Source organism: Sebastes fasciatus, chromosome 17 (assembly GCF_043250625.1).
Source record: "Sebastes fasciatus isolate fSebFas1 chromosome 17, fSebFas1.pri, whole genome shotgun sequence".
In the NCBI taxonomy this organism is placed as follows: domain Eukaryota; kingdom Metazoa; phylum Chordata; class Actinopteri; order Perciformes; family Sebastidae; genus Sebastes; species Sebastes fasciatus.
Window position 1 is genome coordinate 32,454,148 of NC_133811.1, and position 18,235 is coordinate 32,472,382.

At 43.4% G+C, this 18,235-nt stretch overlaps 1 protein-coding gene across 1 annotated transcript in view; it reads right to left on the minus strand.

Annotated features, from left to right (window-relative positions):
* thsd7aa (thrombospondin, type I, domain containing 7Aa) overlaps positions 1 to 18,235 on the minus strand; it is a 154,031-nt gene that overhangs the window by 68,730 nt on the left and 67,066 nt on the right. Inside the window, exon 2 of the mRNA XM_074613673.1 lies at positions 1,604 to 2,762. Coding sequence (XP_074469774.1) covers positions 1,604 to 2,762 — 1,159 coding nt within the window. The remainder of the gene's footprint in view (positions 1 to 1,603; positions 2,763 to 18,235) is intronic.

An 18,235-nucleotide genomic window follows, 5' to 3' on the forward strand; every position in this document is an offset into this window, starting at 1 on the left:
TAAAGAGAAAGAGCCTGTCTCTACCACATCTAACCCCTAAAGAGAAAGAGCCTGACTCTACCACATCTAACCCCTAAAGAGAAAGAGCCTGACTCTACCACAGCTAACCCCTAAAGAGACAGAAGCCTGACTCTACCACAGCTAACCCCTAAAGAGACAGAAGCCTGTCTCTACCACAGCTAACCCCTAAAGAGACGTTAGCCTGACTCTACCACATCTAACCCCTAAAGAGGAAGAGCCTGACTCTACCACATCTAACCCCTAAAGAGAAAGAGCCTGACTCTACCACAGCTAACCCCTAAAGAGAAAGAGCCTGACTCTACCACATCTAACCCCTAAAGAGACAGAAGCCTGACTCTACCACAGCTAACCCCTAAAGAGACAGAAGCCTGACTCTACCACAGCTAACCCCTAAAGAGAAAGAGCCTGACTCTACCACATCTAACCCCTAAAGAGAAAGAGCCTGACTCTACCACAGCTAACCCCTAAAGAGAAAGAGCCTGACTCTACCACAGCTAACCCCTAAAGAGACAGAAGCCTGACTCTACCACAGCTAACCCCTAAAGAGAAAGAGCCTGACTCTACCACATCTAACCCCTAAAGAGAAAGAGCCTGACTCTACCACAGCTAACCCCTAAAGAGAAAGAGCCTGACTCTACCACATCTAACCCCTAAAGAGAAAGAGCCTGACTCTACCACAGCTAACCCCTAAAGAGACAGAAGCCTGACTCTACCACAGCTAACCCCTAAAGAGACGTTAGCCTGACTCTACCACAGCTAACCCCTAAAGAGACGTTAGCCTGACTCTACCACATCTAACCCCTAAAGAGAAAGAGCCTGACTCTACCACATCTAACCCCTAAAGAGAAAGAGCCTGACTCTACCACAGCTAACCCCTAAAGAGACAGAAGCCTGACTCTACCACAGCTAACCCCTAAAGAGACAGAAGCCTGACTCTACCACAGCTAACCCCTAAAGAGACAGAAGCCTGTCTCTACCACAGCTAACCCCTAAAGAGACGTTAGCCTGACTCTACCACATCTAACCCCTAAAGAGAAAGAGCCTGACTCTACCACATCTAACCCCTAAAGAGACAGAGCCTGACTCTACCACATCTAACCCCTAAAGAGACAGAAGCCTGACTCTACCACAGCTGACCCCTAAAGAGACAGAAGCCTGTCTCTACCACAGCTAACCCCTAAAGAGACAGAAGCCTGTTCCTGAGGGCTGTTCCTGTATTAACTGCTGTAAACGCAGTCGAGGCAACATACCAAACCCTAACCCTGACCTGGGCACCTAATCCCAGCCCTAACCCTTTGAAATCACAGGCCATCCACTGACCCTTTAAACAAATTTACCTTTGCCCAAACCTAATCCTAATCTGATGCTATGATATTTTGGCCTTGTCATAGACGTAACCATTATTCTAATCTTAATGCTGAACCCAGATTATTTTGCAGACCAGCCTCGAAAGAAAGTGAAGATGAAACCAGAGTAGAGTAAACCTTTGAAAGCATACAGTCACACAAAGGCATTGGGTAGTCATCGTAGATGGCATGCATGTAAAGTGACCCATAAGGAAACCTTTTGGAGGGCTTCTTACCTGAGAGCTTCAACGACTCCGTTCTTATGCACACAGGTCACTTCTCTGGTCTGGTAGCCGACCTGCAGGTCCCAGAACTTTCCTCCCAGGCGGTTCTGACGGTTTCTGTTCCTCTTCTTCTTGATGAGCTCTCTGGTCTCCGGATCCTTCACCTTCCCCCTCTCCCTTAACCTCTCCCGGACCTTCTCTCTCATTTTCTCCTTTTTCTCTTTGTTTTTAGCCTTTTTCTGTCGTTTGGGTCTGTCTGCCTGTCGGGATGGCCTGTCTGGTTTCCTGTTGGCCCTGTCCAGTTTTCTGTTGGGTCTGGACGGTTTGTGTCCATCTCTGGATGGTTTCTCACCCTCTTTGGACCTTTTGTCTCCTTCTTTGTGCTGTTTGTCGCCCTCAGTGGACAGTTTGATAGCCTCTCTAGATTGTTTGTCAGCCCCTTTGGATGTTTTGTCGCTCTCTCTGGACTGTTTGTCGCCCTCTTTGGAGAGTTTATCACTTTCCTTTGAGGGTTTGTCACTGGGTGGTTTATCAGCTTGTCTGGCTTGCCTCGGCATGGGGACAGAGCAGAGCCCCCAGGGTCCCACCCGGAGGCTGTAGAGGCTCTCCTCTCCCTCACAGAGCCCCGGCTGGCACGTCTGAAACTCCGTCAAGTTTGGACAGGCTTCCCCGCCAAACAGTGGCGGAGCCAGAACAAAGCGTATCCGGTTCTGTAAGCCCATCCCGCAGGTTTTAGAACAGTGAGTCCACAGGCTGAACTCAGATACCACACAGTCCCGTGGACAGGGGATAAGACAGGCCTGTTCCAGGCGTGGTTTGGGCTCAAAGTATTCACAGATTGCATCTTCTGCAGGCTCGCCATTCGCTTTCTGGACACAGCCCACCTCACGGGTCTGGATGCCCTCCTCTCCCCGGGTACACACGGCGGGGCGTTGCACACCGGCGCTGCGCATCGACACCGGGACACACTGGTTCCAGGCGCCAAGCTGCCAGTCGTAAAGATCTTTGTGCCAGTCGCACACTCTGAAGCAGCTCTGCTGGTTGTCTGGCCGTTCTGTCTGGTCACAGTTGGTGTGCAGCGTAGTCCAGCCTTCAGAGTGGGCACACCATACCGCCCTGCTCTGGCTGCCGCCGGGTCCACACTCACTGCCCATACAACGACCCCACGGACCTGTAGAGAGGAAGACAACAGAAAGGTCAAGGAAAATCAAAATGTATTACAACCTTGTTTGTAAAAGTCAAACAATCAGACAACATCCGCCAGGCTAGCCAAACATATTCAGAAGGGAACATCAAGTTATTATGCAAACTGTCGTTAACATCCGACGACAACGTCATGCAATGCACCATTTCCCCGTGCTGTAAGGGAGTATACCAACACATCCAGGTTTACCTCCAAATAGCGTGGTTTAGATCATCTGAATAAACGTTTCATAAACATATCATCTGAATGCTTCCTTGTCCCATCGGTTTCTGTCTTTGTTGTAGAGATATCCGCATGTTCCGAGATCTCAGCAGTTCTTTTGATGAGTGCAACATTATCATAACCAATACCTTAGAAGTAAAGTAAGTAAAGTAAAACCAAAGTCGTAATAAACTCAAACTATTTTTAACAGGCAAAAAGCCCAATCGAAATAAGATTAAATCAGAAAAAGCAGATTATTTATAGTTCTAAAGTGCTTCTAAAGATAACACTACTGCCTTTCTAAATCAAGTAAGTGCTTCCCAGTGCACTACTGTGACAGCACTCTCACTGGATTTATGAGAATGTAATTATAGTTCTAAGTAAACATCAGTTTTCAGCACAAACCCCTGTCAGGAGTGCAGCAGATGCAGAGCCAGAGCAGCTGAAGAGTCAATCAATACAACATCAGAACTCAACTGATATGAAGAAGGGCCTTGCGTATCATTAGTCTGGTCTGCTGTTACCAGACTGGGAACCTTTCCTTTGGGTTGACTTATATGGAATGGGCTTTTATTTTGTATGTTGTGAAAACAGGAAATGCAGGTAGTGTCAACAAGAGGCATGTGTGTCGATAAAGTTTCTCCATTGTTTGGAGTGAGTTCCAGTCAGAGAAAGACCAATGGCCCGCTGTGGTTTTATTCGGTCTAGTTCTCGGTACATACGCCAGAATCGCTGCACATTTCAACTCTGCTAACTCCTCCAGTTCGTCCAGACTCTGCAAACGACTCACACACTAATGAGCTTCTCCCATGATCACTAAATAAACATCTTACCATCACAAGATGCAAAGCTTGCTGCACTAATAATACCACAAAACCATTATTCACTTATTGAGAAAACAAATCTGTTATATCCAAACCAAATAATAAGTATTCCACACTCTCAAAGAAAACAAAAGAGAAATGACTTTCCATAACATAAGCCTTCCTAAAGCATAAAATAATAATGATAAAAAAATAATTGACCTGCTGGTGGCGCTAGATAACAATGTCGGGGGGGGGGGACCAAAGTCACTAGAATTCATCCTTTGGGAACCTTAAATATCTGACCAAAAGTCCACGTCAATCCATCCAATAATTGTCAACGTATTTTCAAAACCAAGAATGTCGACCTCATGGTGGCGCTAGAGGAAGAGGAAGAGAGAGAGGAAGGGGAAGAGGAAGAGAGAGAGGAAGAGGAAGCGAGAGAGGAAGAGGAAGAGGAAGAGGAAGAGGAAGAGGAAGAGGAAGAGGAAGAGAGAGAGGAAGGGGAAGAGGAAGAGGAAGAGGAAGAGGAAGAGGAAGAGGAAGAGGAAGAGGAAGAGAGAGAGGAAGGGGAAGAGGAAGAGGAAGAGGAAGAGGAAGAGGAAGAGGAAGAGGAAGAGGAAGAGGAAGAGGAAGGGGGTCCTGATCTTGAATGTGTGTACAAACCTTCATGGTGATCCACTGAATGGATCCTTTGAAACCAACTCGCAGACGGCTGATAAAGTGGCTTAAAAGTGGAATTTCATCAAAACCGCGATTCCAATGCTAATGTGTGTGAAACAGTGTGATCTGCTGGGCGATCTAAATACTGTACAACTCCAAGAGAGAGGAGCCGTAAAGAGAAAGTGTGAGCTGTAACCGTCTATCACTACACAATAGAGTAATTCATTGTGCTCAGAGTGAAAAGTCAGCGTCTGTATTAAACTGTGCTCTTCACTCAATAAAGCTGAGATACAGCAATGAAAATGTCAACGGAGGAACCGGCAGGCTGAATTAGCTCACAGCTGCAGGCGGCGTGTCTGGATCAATACCAATCAATAGAGGTAGCAAGAAACTGCCCCAGACAGCAGAGACAGCTGCAGTCACACATCTGGCATCTCTCACCGGCTGCCATTATAATACACCACAGGAAGAATAGGATATCTGAGGCAACATTTAATACACTGTCAGTGATGAGAGGGAGAGGTCAGTGATGAAAAACAACAGTATTGATTGTGTAATTAACAATAAACTGTAGACAAAAGGCTCCGTGCTGCACGGCTAGCAGACATCTGGGCCGGGTATTCATCCCGTCTGCAGCCCTCTAAAGAGGCCAGCGTCTCTATAAAGTATTACCTCCCTGGCAGGCCGGATTGTCTCAGCTCCACACAGGTGTTCACCGTAATTTATGAACATGCCACTGGATGACACGGTTATCTGTGGGCCGACTGGGAGCGTAGAAACTAAATGAGGACGGCTGTACTCACGCTGGCCTACATCGCCCATCACCCACTGAGAAGAGCCAGGAGGCACGGAGGGCACTGTGCCAATGAGGAGGGATGACACACATCTAGTCACACCCCGCCTCCATCCTGATACTACAAACACCCGTCAGGAACGACACTACTATACGGACCACATTTATCTAACCAACGGTCTCTATTCACTGCAGAGAAAGGAGAACGCAGCCGGTCTGGAGCTCCACCAGAGGTCAACTGTTCCTGTCACATCCTCAGAGAGTTAGCTGAAATTAAACTGCTCATTATACATTAAAAATTAATTAAATTAATTCATTTGAATTAAATTACCTAATAAATAAATCATTAAAAAAAGTAATGAATTACTTTACTAATTGCTCAATAGCTAAAGTAATTAGTTGCATTAGTCTTTCATTATTCAGACTTGTCAAACAACTTCACAGCCGGCAGTCGTCCGGTTATAGAAAGACAACTAGAAGACTAGAAAGGATCTCTTGTTGTACGACGTCACTGGCTGCCGCCTTCCGCGGATCTTTACAAACGTATTCGTGTTACGTCAAAAACAAACGTAATCTGCAACAAGATGCGTTTCCCTCCAGTCAGAATTGAGGATGCAGTTTAGTTGAATGGGAATTAAAGACAGCACTGCCTCACATCAGCACCATTAACGTACTTAAAGTAGCTTCTGCTGAGACCACCGGAACAAAAATAAGAATACAAGCCGGCCTCCGTCACACTGCCAGCAGGTCATACAGCCAGATTAGACCCTTGGCTGAACCCCATCACTCTTAGCTACCGTTGCTACGTCAGCCTAGCTGTCCACTCTAGTGAGGCATGTATGCAGTTCCCAGTGATAACAGCGTGGATCTACTGAGCAACATCTTTACTAGATATGTGAAACAGTTGGTCCTTGATCTTAGACAGGAGCAGCTTTCATCAGCAGCTGGCTGAGGCCTCAAGAAGACTTCCGGTTGTCCTGGACACACAAAGTGTCACACAAAACTCAAACACTGATCCCGACTGTCACACAAAACATCATCGTCTGCTTTCTAGGTTTTAATTTCATTTGAGTTACTTGCTCAGCAGATGGATATAAATCAATAGAGTGAAAAAGGTTGATGTTTGAAGGAAGTAAATGATGTCTTTACAGCTGCAACACACTTTAATATCCACTATTGAGAGATAAGAGCTGACGGGCCACAAGGGAGGAGAAGAAAAGCATCTCTTCTTGATGTTTCTCAACGGGTTTATCTCCTCCGCAGCTCGCCAGCACAAGAAAATTGAGATCTGTGTGAAATGATTTCACTCCCCAATAATGGGATTGCTCTTTTTGGACGCACTCTACGCTGCAACCCTCAGACCTCCCACCCGGTCTTCCTCCCATTTCTCCCATGGTGCCAAACACAAGATTGGCATTGGCATTTACAGGGATAATGGAAACCAGTGTGAGATGTGCATCCCACCGGTGGCTTTTGGATGGAAAGGCGAGATAAATGAGAGCAGCAGCAGGCAGTCAATCTGTATTCATATGTTGAACACATGTCTATGATAAAAAGACTCTGAAAAGGTCAGAATTCACCATTAACTACCGGATGCCCCCGTACGGAGCCAGTATTCCCATAACACAGTGGAATAAAGAATTATTATTCCAGCTGTAAATCCATAATAACAGACCTTCTGGAAGGATGAACAGACAGACAATGATTGAATCCTTCTTTTATGTTGAGAATGTCCTGTCTTACTGTAGGAAACATCGGCTTCATGTACATACAGAGCTCCGACAACAGAGTCCTTGACCCACTGACCCGGTTCTGGATCACAGAGTTGCTGTCAAGCAAACTGCATGAGCTTGATTTCCAACTAGTGTAGCATTTAGTTACGCTACTCCGCTACATGCTACCCAAACAGGGACATGCAGGTAAAGCAAAGTGTCTGCCAACACTGACAGTGAGACAGGTATATTTACCACGTTAGCACAGGTATGCTGTTTGTTACCATTCTAAACTGGGGCATTATACCATCTCAAGGCCTCATATTTTTCCTCCAGTCTTTACCAACCTAATGAACCTAATGGCCCTAAATGGCCTCCGCCAGCCTGTGGTGCTTCTCTGTGAGCATTACACACTTCTTCTTCTTCCTGGCAGCTTTCACAACATTAGAACAGCCGAGCCTTAAAGGCTCAAGGGGAAGCAATATGATAGTGATATCACTGAAGCTAACCCACTTATCATGTCTCTCTGCAGCCTCTCCGTCTCTCTCTTATTCTTCTCCATTCTTCCTGTAGGACTTCGTCCAGCTGCACCTTTCTTTTACTCTCATTTTCTTGATTTCATCATCATTTCTTTGTTTTTTCCACTTCGTTCCGTGTCACCTCACACGAGACACTGCTGATCAGATTCTGATGAAACCAGAAGAGATGATGCATCTCAGTGTTTGTCAGGGTTACTGAGGTTACAACTATAGGAGGTGCTAAATTATTTTGTTGCCCTTTGATTGATGCACAGATCCTGGAGGAATGATGCATCTCACCGGGTTAAGAAGCCACCTCTCTCGTCTCTTACTCTGTACACTTTTACATTAGCACAGTCAATGTGTTCTCGTCATATACTGATGTTTTGTCAGACCCCTCCGCTTCACTTTTCGGTTGTAGTAAACCTGTGCTTAATGTTGTGAATTAAACAAAAACACTTGCTTAGGTTCAGGCAACAATACAGTGTATTCTCATGATAAGTTCCTCTTTCGTTTATTTTCCTACGAATGTTCAGCAACATGTGTCAGTTTCCACGCGTTACATGCATACAGTCTTTTAAAAATGTATGTGACCAACATATAACGTTAGCAAGTGCATATCAGCTACATCACCATCTTCATCGTATCCCAGCTGCTGGCCGATCTCAGGCCATATATTGCCCTTCATTTGGTTGTTGAGGTCGTAGTGTTTGTCGTACATTATTGGGTGTTGAGAAGGGTATGACCCATTGTTATTTCCAAACACCAATAGTTCAAAAAACTGTCCCATTTTACCGAAACCCATTTGTCCGTTAGCCCGAAAAAAAACGCTGATTGTTCCAAGGCCCCGAAAAATACAAAATACAAACAGAAGCACATGGCTAATTATTATGCAGAATGATGGCAATCAGTTGGAAGAAAGGATTTCCATGGTCAAACATATTTACGCATATTTTTATAGCCAAGATGAAAACTACTCAAATCAAATTGAGTTTGTAATCATTAATAGGTTATTAACATTTGGTTACACAGATGTATCAGCTGCCAAGCTAGTAAAACATAATTGAAGCTGTATTCATGATTTATGTTAGCAAACAAAGTATTGTTTCCCTTTGCTAAGATCACAAAGGTGCATCCTCTCGTTGAGTATTTCTGTTGTAAATACTCATTTCTCTTCAGTGGGAACTCCGTGCTGTCACAGAAGCTAGTGACAAAGTGGCCTCATAAGACATAAAGCGTCTCTCTGCTCAAGTCCTCAGCCTACCTGCAGCTTCCAGGCATGGCCTTGTTTAAAAGCTCGTATTTATGACATGGCTCTCTCCCAGATAATGATGGTAGCCTAATGCACGATGTTGCTGTTCATCAACCAGGAGAAACTAGCGGAAGAACAGAGAAGGAAGATAAGACATTTAACCCTTTAGGAACCCCTTTTTCTCACAGAGGACAAAAACACCTAAAGAAAAATAGAAGAAACAGAACCCTGTTTCAGATGTACCCACGTTATTGTAGGCATCGCCTCACTTGTGAGAAACAGTGTTTGAAATCATCCCATTTCACTGCAGCTCTCGCTCTGTCTGTCGGCTCCGATCTTCACCTCCTTTACTTCCCCGTCTGTTTCAGGGTGAACTGCTTTCAGCTCCGCTGTATTTCAGCTCCGGCTCAGTGCGTCTGCTCTTTGATCTGCAGACGCCAGAATCAAAAGAAGAGCTTGTGCAGAAATGACAGGAGAGTGGTCTGTTTGGTCCTGGGGTCACCAAAGACCCCCTACCAGCGTGATTGAAGGTATAGCATGAAAGCAGATCTGTTTCAACAGGATTTCCCAGCATCATCCGTACGAACAGCAACAACAGCGCAATAAGACTGGATTTGGTCAATTTGTAGGACCCAGACCTCACATGGTGAGGGCTTTATGAAGCATTACAGTACATCACGGAAGCAGTGGACGCTAATCCAAAGACAATACGTGGTGTTTAGAGAGTGTTTAGTTGGTAACCTAAGAGCCTGGTGAGAATAGTTGCCTTGTATTGTAGTTCTATTAGATAAAGGTATGGAGAAGCACCAGAGGCTCAAACAAAGCAGTGTTCATGCATCTTTCATAAGGCTTGTCAGAAGAGCTAAGCCATCCCTTTCAGGAAGGGACATTACACGGCTCATTTGGGGTGTCGTGCTGCTACATGGAAAACAGCTTCACTACAGCAGAACGGAGCAGACTGCTGCTGCTTAAATGCAGCGTTTGGCTCTCTGGATACGGTAACACAGACCTGAAGCACAACATGAACAGATGGTACCGACTGGTTTTCTTCTGTTCTGTTGTTTTGCCCAGGTCAGACATTTGTATGACCAGCAGCTGTCTCTTTTCGTAGATTTGAAACTCTTATAGATGAATCCATATGGATTCAATCAGCTGCTGATAGCAGGCATGTTGTTCATTCAAGCATGAAACCAATCCAAGCAGGTATTTAGTGTTTACTTGAGGTTTATGTTAGCCGACATAGAAAAACCTCCTTCATGTCACAGTCGTTGTTTTCACATTTTTAGAAAAAGGCCTGCAAGAATGTAATACAACATTTCTCATGCAAAAGTCAATTTAAACCAACATAAACATGTTTGTATGGCCAACAACCAACAATCTGCTTCTTAAGGTCAGCCTGTATGCTCACACTAAAACCAACTATTGGATGGGTTGCCATAATATTGTGTACAGACATTCATGGCCACCAGAGGATGAATCCTACTGCCCTGACTGTAATTTAGCTATATCCCTGCTTCTACTCATATAAAATGTGATTTACTGTTAAAACCAACCAGGGCAAGAATTCATACCGTTGCTTTCGTCCCTCAACCAACGCTTACTTCATCTACTTAGCTAGCATTTCCTGTAAGCCAGCATGCTACATTAAAGATTGGCCTTAGGCAACTGAGTCAACAAAACAATGAGTCATTAAAATTGATAGATCATCAACTAGTGAGTGTTTTACTCACCAGGGTCAAAAGCAGCTTTTACAGCTGTGACTCATGAAGAGTGACTTGTGCGCTGCACGCTATCGTTGGCACAAAACTTATTCCAATTACCTTAGTACTTGCACTGTCATGGCATGTCTTTCTAAAAGACAAACCCAGACATCCTTTCTCTGAAGGTGTTAACGTTCTTCCAGTCTCCTTCCGTTGAATGAGTGTAGAAGTCCTCGTAGCTCTTAGAAGTAATCCTACCGCTGCTACTACATTCATTTCCACCTTCTCTTACCAAGACTCAATTTGTTCTGTGGCTTACTCTGACCTTTAAAATGTCATTGTTGAAAAGAATAATAATAATAAAGAAGAGAGATGTTCTACTGTTACAATAATAAATCTGTTTCCAAACACGTTGAAGCGGGAAGCAGAACTATAATGAAACATGGAAAGAAGTGATATATCTCCTTGTAATGTTTTGAGGATTAATGCTAGAACACTAACAGGATAATGTTGCCTCACAATTCACCATTTAAATCACAAGAAAGCAGCCAGATAAAGCCAATCTCAAGCTGTATACAAATCTATAAGCATTTATGCTATCAAGGAACAAAGGCTGTCTTGTAGACCCTGCAGTGATTAGCTGAGACTGTTCTATCTATATATATCTATATATAGATATATATATGGAGCAATACTCTAGTTGGACAGATGTAACTTTGGTCCCCACACTGACCAACTAAAGACTTCCAGGAGGTTTCTGTAAATGTGAGTAAAGATCGAATCATTCTGCTGCTAACAAACTCAAACAACCAGCTACAGAGTTCCTGGCAAAGATACGACTGAATGTCTAATGAACATATATCTATGCTGCTGTTTTCAATAGGTTAGAAGGAAAACGGAGACTGATTGTGTGTGGACTAAAATACATTACATTGCAGTTTGTCACATTGTTTTCTGGACACTTAAATAGTTAATAAATTGTGTTTTCTTGTTTGTATAGAGTATTGGTGCAGTTACTTCATATCACTACTAACAACCTGTCAACCTGTGTTCTGTTTGATTTCTATTCAGGAGGTCTAATGGAACAAATCCTGGAGAAAAGGAAAAGAGTTTTTCTGCTCAGAGTTTGAATATTTTTCAACCTTGAGCCCTGAAAAATGTGAAAAATGTGGAAAATGTGAGAAATGTTTGTCAGATAAACACAAAGTGTAAAAGTAGATAGTCAATAAAGACAAGTATAAACACTGTGATCAGATAGTTCTGGTTTCATGTGTTGCTCTTTTAGTGAGTGTGAATTGTATGAACTGACCGTTTAAGACAAGTCAGCGAGCTACTTTTAGCTTTGAGGGCGTTCAGTTCATCGTACCATCGGAGACATCGTACCATCGGAGACATCGTCTCATTGAGCTTTTAAAATGACTTGTTCGGTCTGCTGATCGTAGAAGACGAGCAGAGGGCAACAGGTTCACTGTGACTCATCGGTATGACACCGATACCGTCTACATAACACATCAGTGTGTCAGTATCCAGACTACTGCAACAGGAAACACATGCTAGTTCTCAGACTGAAGATGCCCCGATACCGTCTACATCACACATCACACATCACACATCAGTGTGTCAGTATCCAGACTACTGATCCCTCCAACAGGAAACACATGCTAGTTCTCAGCCTGAATCTGCTCGAGTGACTGCGGAGAGATAAGAGCACTTTTATCTCAAGTGTTTTTAAAAGGATTAATTACACACTGCCACCCACTCACAGCCACGAGAAAACACACACATGATTACTGATTGATATTCATGCAGCAGCAATCAAATATACTAGACTGGTTCATTTTACAGAGCTGATGCTATGCTAACCATGCTAACCATGCAGCTGCTACATTACCATTCAGAGAAACCATCCCTGCTCTCTACCACCAAATGTCTCAGCTTTATTCATCTAAACTACATATTTCATATATATATATATATATATATATCAACAAACATGGTCTCAGGTTACAAGAGGCAATCCAGAATACTCTGGAGGGCAAAGAAAGGATAAAGCCTCTTTCCCACAGGACATAAAAACACCCACTAACATCTGGCTTTGGTCTTTAGTGGGAAAGGTTACAATCAGCATTCATAAGTATAGATGTATAATACATATATAATAGATATATATAATAGTATATATGATAGACTAGAGACTCTGCAGTAGATATTTATCGGCTCCAGCTCCGATCGGTAAAGATGAAAGATCTATTCTTTGTTATTATACTGTTTGTCTCGCACCAAAAAGCCAAAGAAAATTCCTCGTGTATACCCCTTACACCTGGCAATAAACACCTTTCTGATTCTGATTCTGATTCTGATGGAAACATGAGGCAGGAGGAGACGTCGTGCTTTCATCGTCATCTCAGCAACAAATCCCATCCGCCTCTGCCGAGCAGCTCCAACATCGTTCCAAATTATGGAATAAATATCAGATATTAAAAAGGAGTAACCGCCCTGTTTTACAGCCGTTTGTGACGTTACACTGCAAGATGATTGTGAGAACATGTGAGGAGAGAAATAGACATTAACGTAACAGAATATTGATTCAGATCTGATCAGCGCTGCCTAGTTTCACCGTTTGATCAGAGTTCAGAGTGATTGACAGCTGCTCAGAGACGGCACACTCCAGATCAGCTCTGACTGCTTGTTCTCCTCCGGTCTGTGAAATCTGGCAGATGCCGTTAGGAGCACCGGAGGACATCGAAGGACACCGGAGGACACCGGAGGACATCGAAGGACACCAGAGGACACCGGAGGACACAGAGGAACAGGGTTTTTTCCAGATTACCTGTCTCATGCTCTACTGTCAGGATGTAGTGACCGTTTTATAAAGATAACTCCATCTCTCCCCGCTGCAGCTTTAAGAGTAGCGTTCGGCTGCTGAAGAAGATCCTTCTGTAAATGGTCCAGTGAGCTGGTTCCAGGTTCTAGAGGGTTGGTATAGTGACATGCTGCTGATCATGCCTCCACAAGATGAAATGTTTAGTAGTTCAGGGTAGATGAAGCCAGACAGCAGTGAACCTCCGTAGCTCCTCAGTGAGACGGACATGTTATCAGGCTTGCTCTCCATTAACACACCAGCTGACCGTGCCTGCTGTGACAGCTTGAGCTCACTCCCTGCATGCTTCTCCTAATGATAGAGAGTGCCATCCCACCCCCCCACCCTGAACACCACCAGACCCCAGATGTTAAGAGTTTCCTCTTTGTTCTTTACATTGGCGAGCGTGCACACCGGCACTGTGACCGAGAGACGGATAAAACGCACCATCAGCTCTGAAATTAAATTAAAATGATTCAGCTGCTGCTTTAACTGGAATGAATGATGTGCAGCACCACTAAGGAGCTGTCAGATAGGAACTGGTCTGCATAGGAATCTAAAAACTGATCATATCTGCTGATATAAATGTCCTCCAGGTGACCGCAGGCTGGCGTTTTCTTTGGTGCATTTGGTGTTGCCGTTCTGACGGACGAGGACATGAAGAACCATCACGTCTTTGAGTGGCCACCGACCTTATCGAGACACCTGAGGGCCCGACTGAGGTTGATCTGAAAAGGCTGTTCAGTGAGAAATAGCAGCCCCAAGGGAAGAAGAGGAGGAGGAAGAGGAGGAGGAGGAGGAGACACATAGCAACTGGGTGGAGGAGGAGAGGACGAATGGCATCGCCACGGTGACTCTTTCTCACAATCTGCCCTTTAGATGAAAAGGCATCAGTCAGCCAGGACCAGGCAGAGGAGAGGAGAGGAGAGGAGAGGAGAGGAGAGGAGAGGAGAGGAGAGGAGAGGAGAGGAGAGGAGAGGAGAGGAGAGGAGAGGAGAGGAGAGGAGAGGAGAGGAGAGGAGAGGAGAGGAGAGGAGAGGAGAGGAGAGGACAGGAGAGAGGCTGAGAGGCTGGGAGGCCTCCAGCGAGGCGGTCAGGACGCCACTAATCCACTGATCTGATTATCAGACTCTGCTTGGCAACATGAGGAATACCAACAGTGGCCTCTGTCCATGCCCTGCTCCACTTGCTCAATCTACTCTACCTGCTCTACCTGCTCTACCTGCTCTACCTGCTCAATCTACTCTACCTGCTCTACCTGCTCTACCTGCTCTACCTGCTCAATCTACTCTACCTGCTCTACCTGCTCTACCTGCTCAATCTACTCTACCTGCTCTACCTGCTCTACCTGCTCTACTTGCTCTACCTGCTCTACCTGCTCAATCTACTCTACCTGCTCTACCTGCTCTACCTGCTCAATCTACTCTACCTGCTCTACCTGCTCTACCTGCTCAATCTACTCTACCTGCTCTACCTGCTCTACCTGCTCAATCTACTCTACCTGCTCTACCTGCTCTACCTGCTCAATCTACTCTACCTGCTCTACCTGCAATTATCCAAAATCAAGTAAATTCCTGGGGACACTGGGCTGCACCCTCTGGCCCAAAGATTCTGTTCTCCGTACACAGTTACCTCAAAAGAATGGATGAATTAATTCATGTATAAGCATCACAAATGCATCAAATGACCGTCATTGGGTTACATACTAATCCATCATAGATATACAGTAGATCATATACATCATAGAGCTGTAGATCATAGATATAGAGTATATCATATACATCATAGAGCTGTAGATCATAGATATAGAGTATATCATATACATCATAGAGCTGTAGATCATAGATATACAGTAGATCATATACATCATAGAGCTGTAGATCATAGATATAGAGTAGATCATATACATCATAGAGCTGTAGATCATAGATATAGAGTAGATCATATACATCATAGAGCTGTAGATCATAGATATAGAGTAGATCATATACATCATAGAGCTGTAGATCATAGATATAGAGTAGATCATATACATCATAGAGCTGTAGATCATAGATATAGAGTATATCATATACATCATAGAGCTGTAGATCATAGATATACAGTAGATCATATACATCATAGAGCTGTAGATCATAGATATAGAGTAGATCATATACATCATAGAGCTGTAGATCATAGATATAGAGTATATCATATACATCATAGAGCTGTAGATCATAGATATAGAGTAGATCATATACATCATAGAGCTGTAGATCATAGATATACAGTAGATCATATACATCATAGAGCTGTAAATCATAGATATAGAGTAGATCATATACATCATAGAGCTGTAGATCATAGATATAGAGTAGATCATATACATCATAGAGCTGTAGATCATAGATATACAGTAGATCATATACATCATAGAGCTGTAGATCATAGATATAGAGTAGATCATATACATCATAGAGCTGTAAATCATAGATATACAGTAGATCATATACATCATAGAGCTGTAAATCATAGATATAGAGTAGATCATATACATCATAGAGCTGTAGATCATAGATATAGAGTAGATCATATACATCATAGAGCTGTAGATCAGTGTTACTTCTGTGTGAAGAACTGTGTTGGCGGCCGTTAAACAGTGAACCGTTTATTTAGGAAAGAATGTGAATGTGGAACTGTTTCATAAACATTCTATATTATTACTGTTCAATTTTATTTATTATTGGGAGTATAACAAGTGGCCGTAGAAACAGACAGGTACGGCTGGTCAAAGCTGAACTGTAACCAATGTCTACAACAAACAGTTTGGTTAACTGTTTTCTCTTTTAAATAAGATGGACTAAGCTGGACTAAGATGGACTAAATTGGACTAAGATGGACTAAGATGGACTAAGATGGACTAAAATGGACTAAGTTGGACTAAGTTGGACTAAGCCGGACTAAGTTGGACTAAGCTGGACTAAGATGGACTAAGTTGGACTAAGATGGACTAAAATGGACTATGTTGGACTAAGATGGACTATGTTGGACTAAAATGGACTAAGCTGGACTAAGATGGACTAAGTTGGACTAAGTTGGACTAAATTGGACTAAGTTGGACTAAATTGGACTAAGATGGACTAAGTTGGACTAAAATGGACTAAGCTGGACTAAGATGGACTAAGCTGGACTAAGTTGGACTAAGATGGACTAAGTTGGACTAAATTGGACTAAGTTGGACTAAGTTGGACTAAGTTGGACTAAGATGGACTGAGTTGGACTAAGTTGGACTAAGATGGACTAAGTTGGACTAAGATGGACTAAGATGGACTAAGATGGACTGAGTTGGACTAAGATGGACTAAGATGGACTGAGTTGGACTAAGATGGACTGAGTTGGACTGAGTTGGACTAAGTTGGACTAAGATGGACTAAGTTGGACTAAGTTGGACTAAGTTGGACTGAGTTGGACTAAGTTGGACTAAGATGGACTAAGATGGACTAAGTTGGACTAAGTTGGACTAAGATGGACTAAGATGGACTAAGATGGGCTGAGTTGGACTAAGTTGGACTAAGATGGACTAAGTTGGACTAAGTTGGACTAAGTTGGACTGAGTTGGACTAAGTTGGACTAAGATGGACTAAGATGGACTAAGTTGGACTAAGTTGGACTAAAATGGACTATGTTGGACTAAGATGGACTATGTTGGACTAAAATGGACTAAGCTGGACTAAGATGGACTAAGTTGGACTAAGTTGGACTAAATTGGACTAAGTTGGACTAAATTGGACTAAGATGGACTAAGTTGGACTAAAATGGACTAAGCTGGACTAAGATGGACTAAGCTGGACTAAGTTGGACTAAGATGGACTAAGTTGGACTAAATTGGACTAAGTTGGACTAAGTTGGACTAAGTTGGACTAAGATGGACTGAGTTGGACTAAGTTGGACTAAGATGGACTAAGTTGGACTAAGATGGACTAAGATGGACTAAGATGGACTGAGTTGGACTAAGATGGACTAAGATGGACTGAGTTGGACTAAGATGGACTGAGTTGGACTGAGTTGGACTAAGTTGGACTAAGATGGACTAAGTTGGACTAAGTTGGACTAAGTTGGACTGAGTTGGACTAAGTTGGACTAAGATGGACTAAGATGGACTAAGATGGACTAAGTTGGACTAAGTTGGACTAAGATGGACTAAGATGGACTAAGATGGGCTGAGTTGGACTGAGTTGGACTAAGTTGGACTAAGATGGACTAAGATGGACTAAGTTGGACTAAGCTGGACTAAGCTGGACTAAGATGGACTAAGTTGGACTAAACTGGACTAAGCTGGACTAAGCTGGACTAAGCTGGACTAAGATGGACTGAGTTTACTCACAACCTGTTTCTGACAGTTTTAATGATGTGTCCGTCTTCTCTCCAGATCTCCAGATCTCCAGAATGAACTGGATGAGTACGATGTTATTATTGCTGATAGGAATGCTGGCCAAAACTACTGAACTGTGATAAACTGCAATCATCCTTTAAAATAAGAAGTTGTTTGCTATTCTGAAAATGTAGTTTATAGTTCTTGGTTTTACATTTTCAGTTTGGAAGAAGGAGTTCCAGCGACAGCAACATGACAGGAAGCTCTGCAGGAAGTCAGACTGAAACTATCCCAGAGGTGGTTTCTCTGCTTTATTGACCTGAGATCTCCTGAATGATCCTGAATCCCTCCATGCATGTTGTTGTTTTAGTGCACATCAACTATTCAATAGTTCAACTAACAATTTACCAAAAGCTGCCGACACAACACACAACAACTGTTCTCATGCACATGAAGGTCCACATGGTCAATAACAGCAGGTATCTGTTCTGTTCAGTCTGCAGTCAGTATGAGGAGATCATTAGCTGAGCTGAACCTCTGGTTGAGAACAACAACCACTTTTACATTTAAACATTGATAATAAT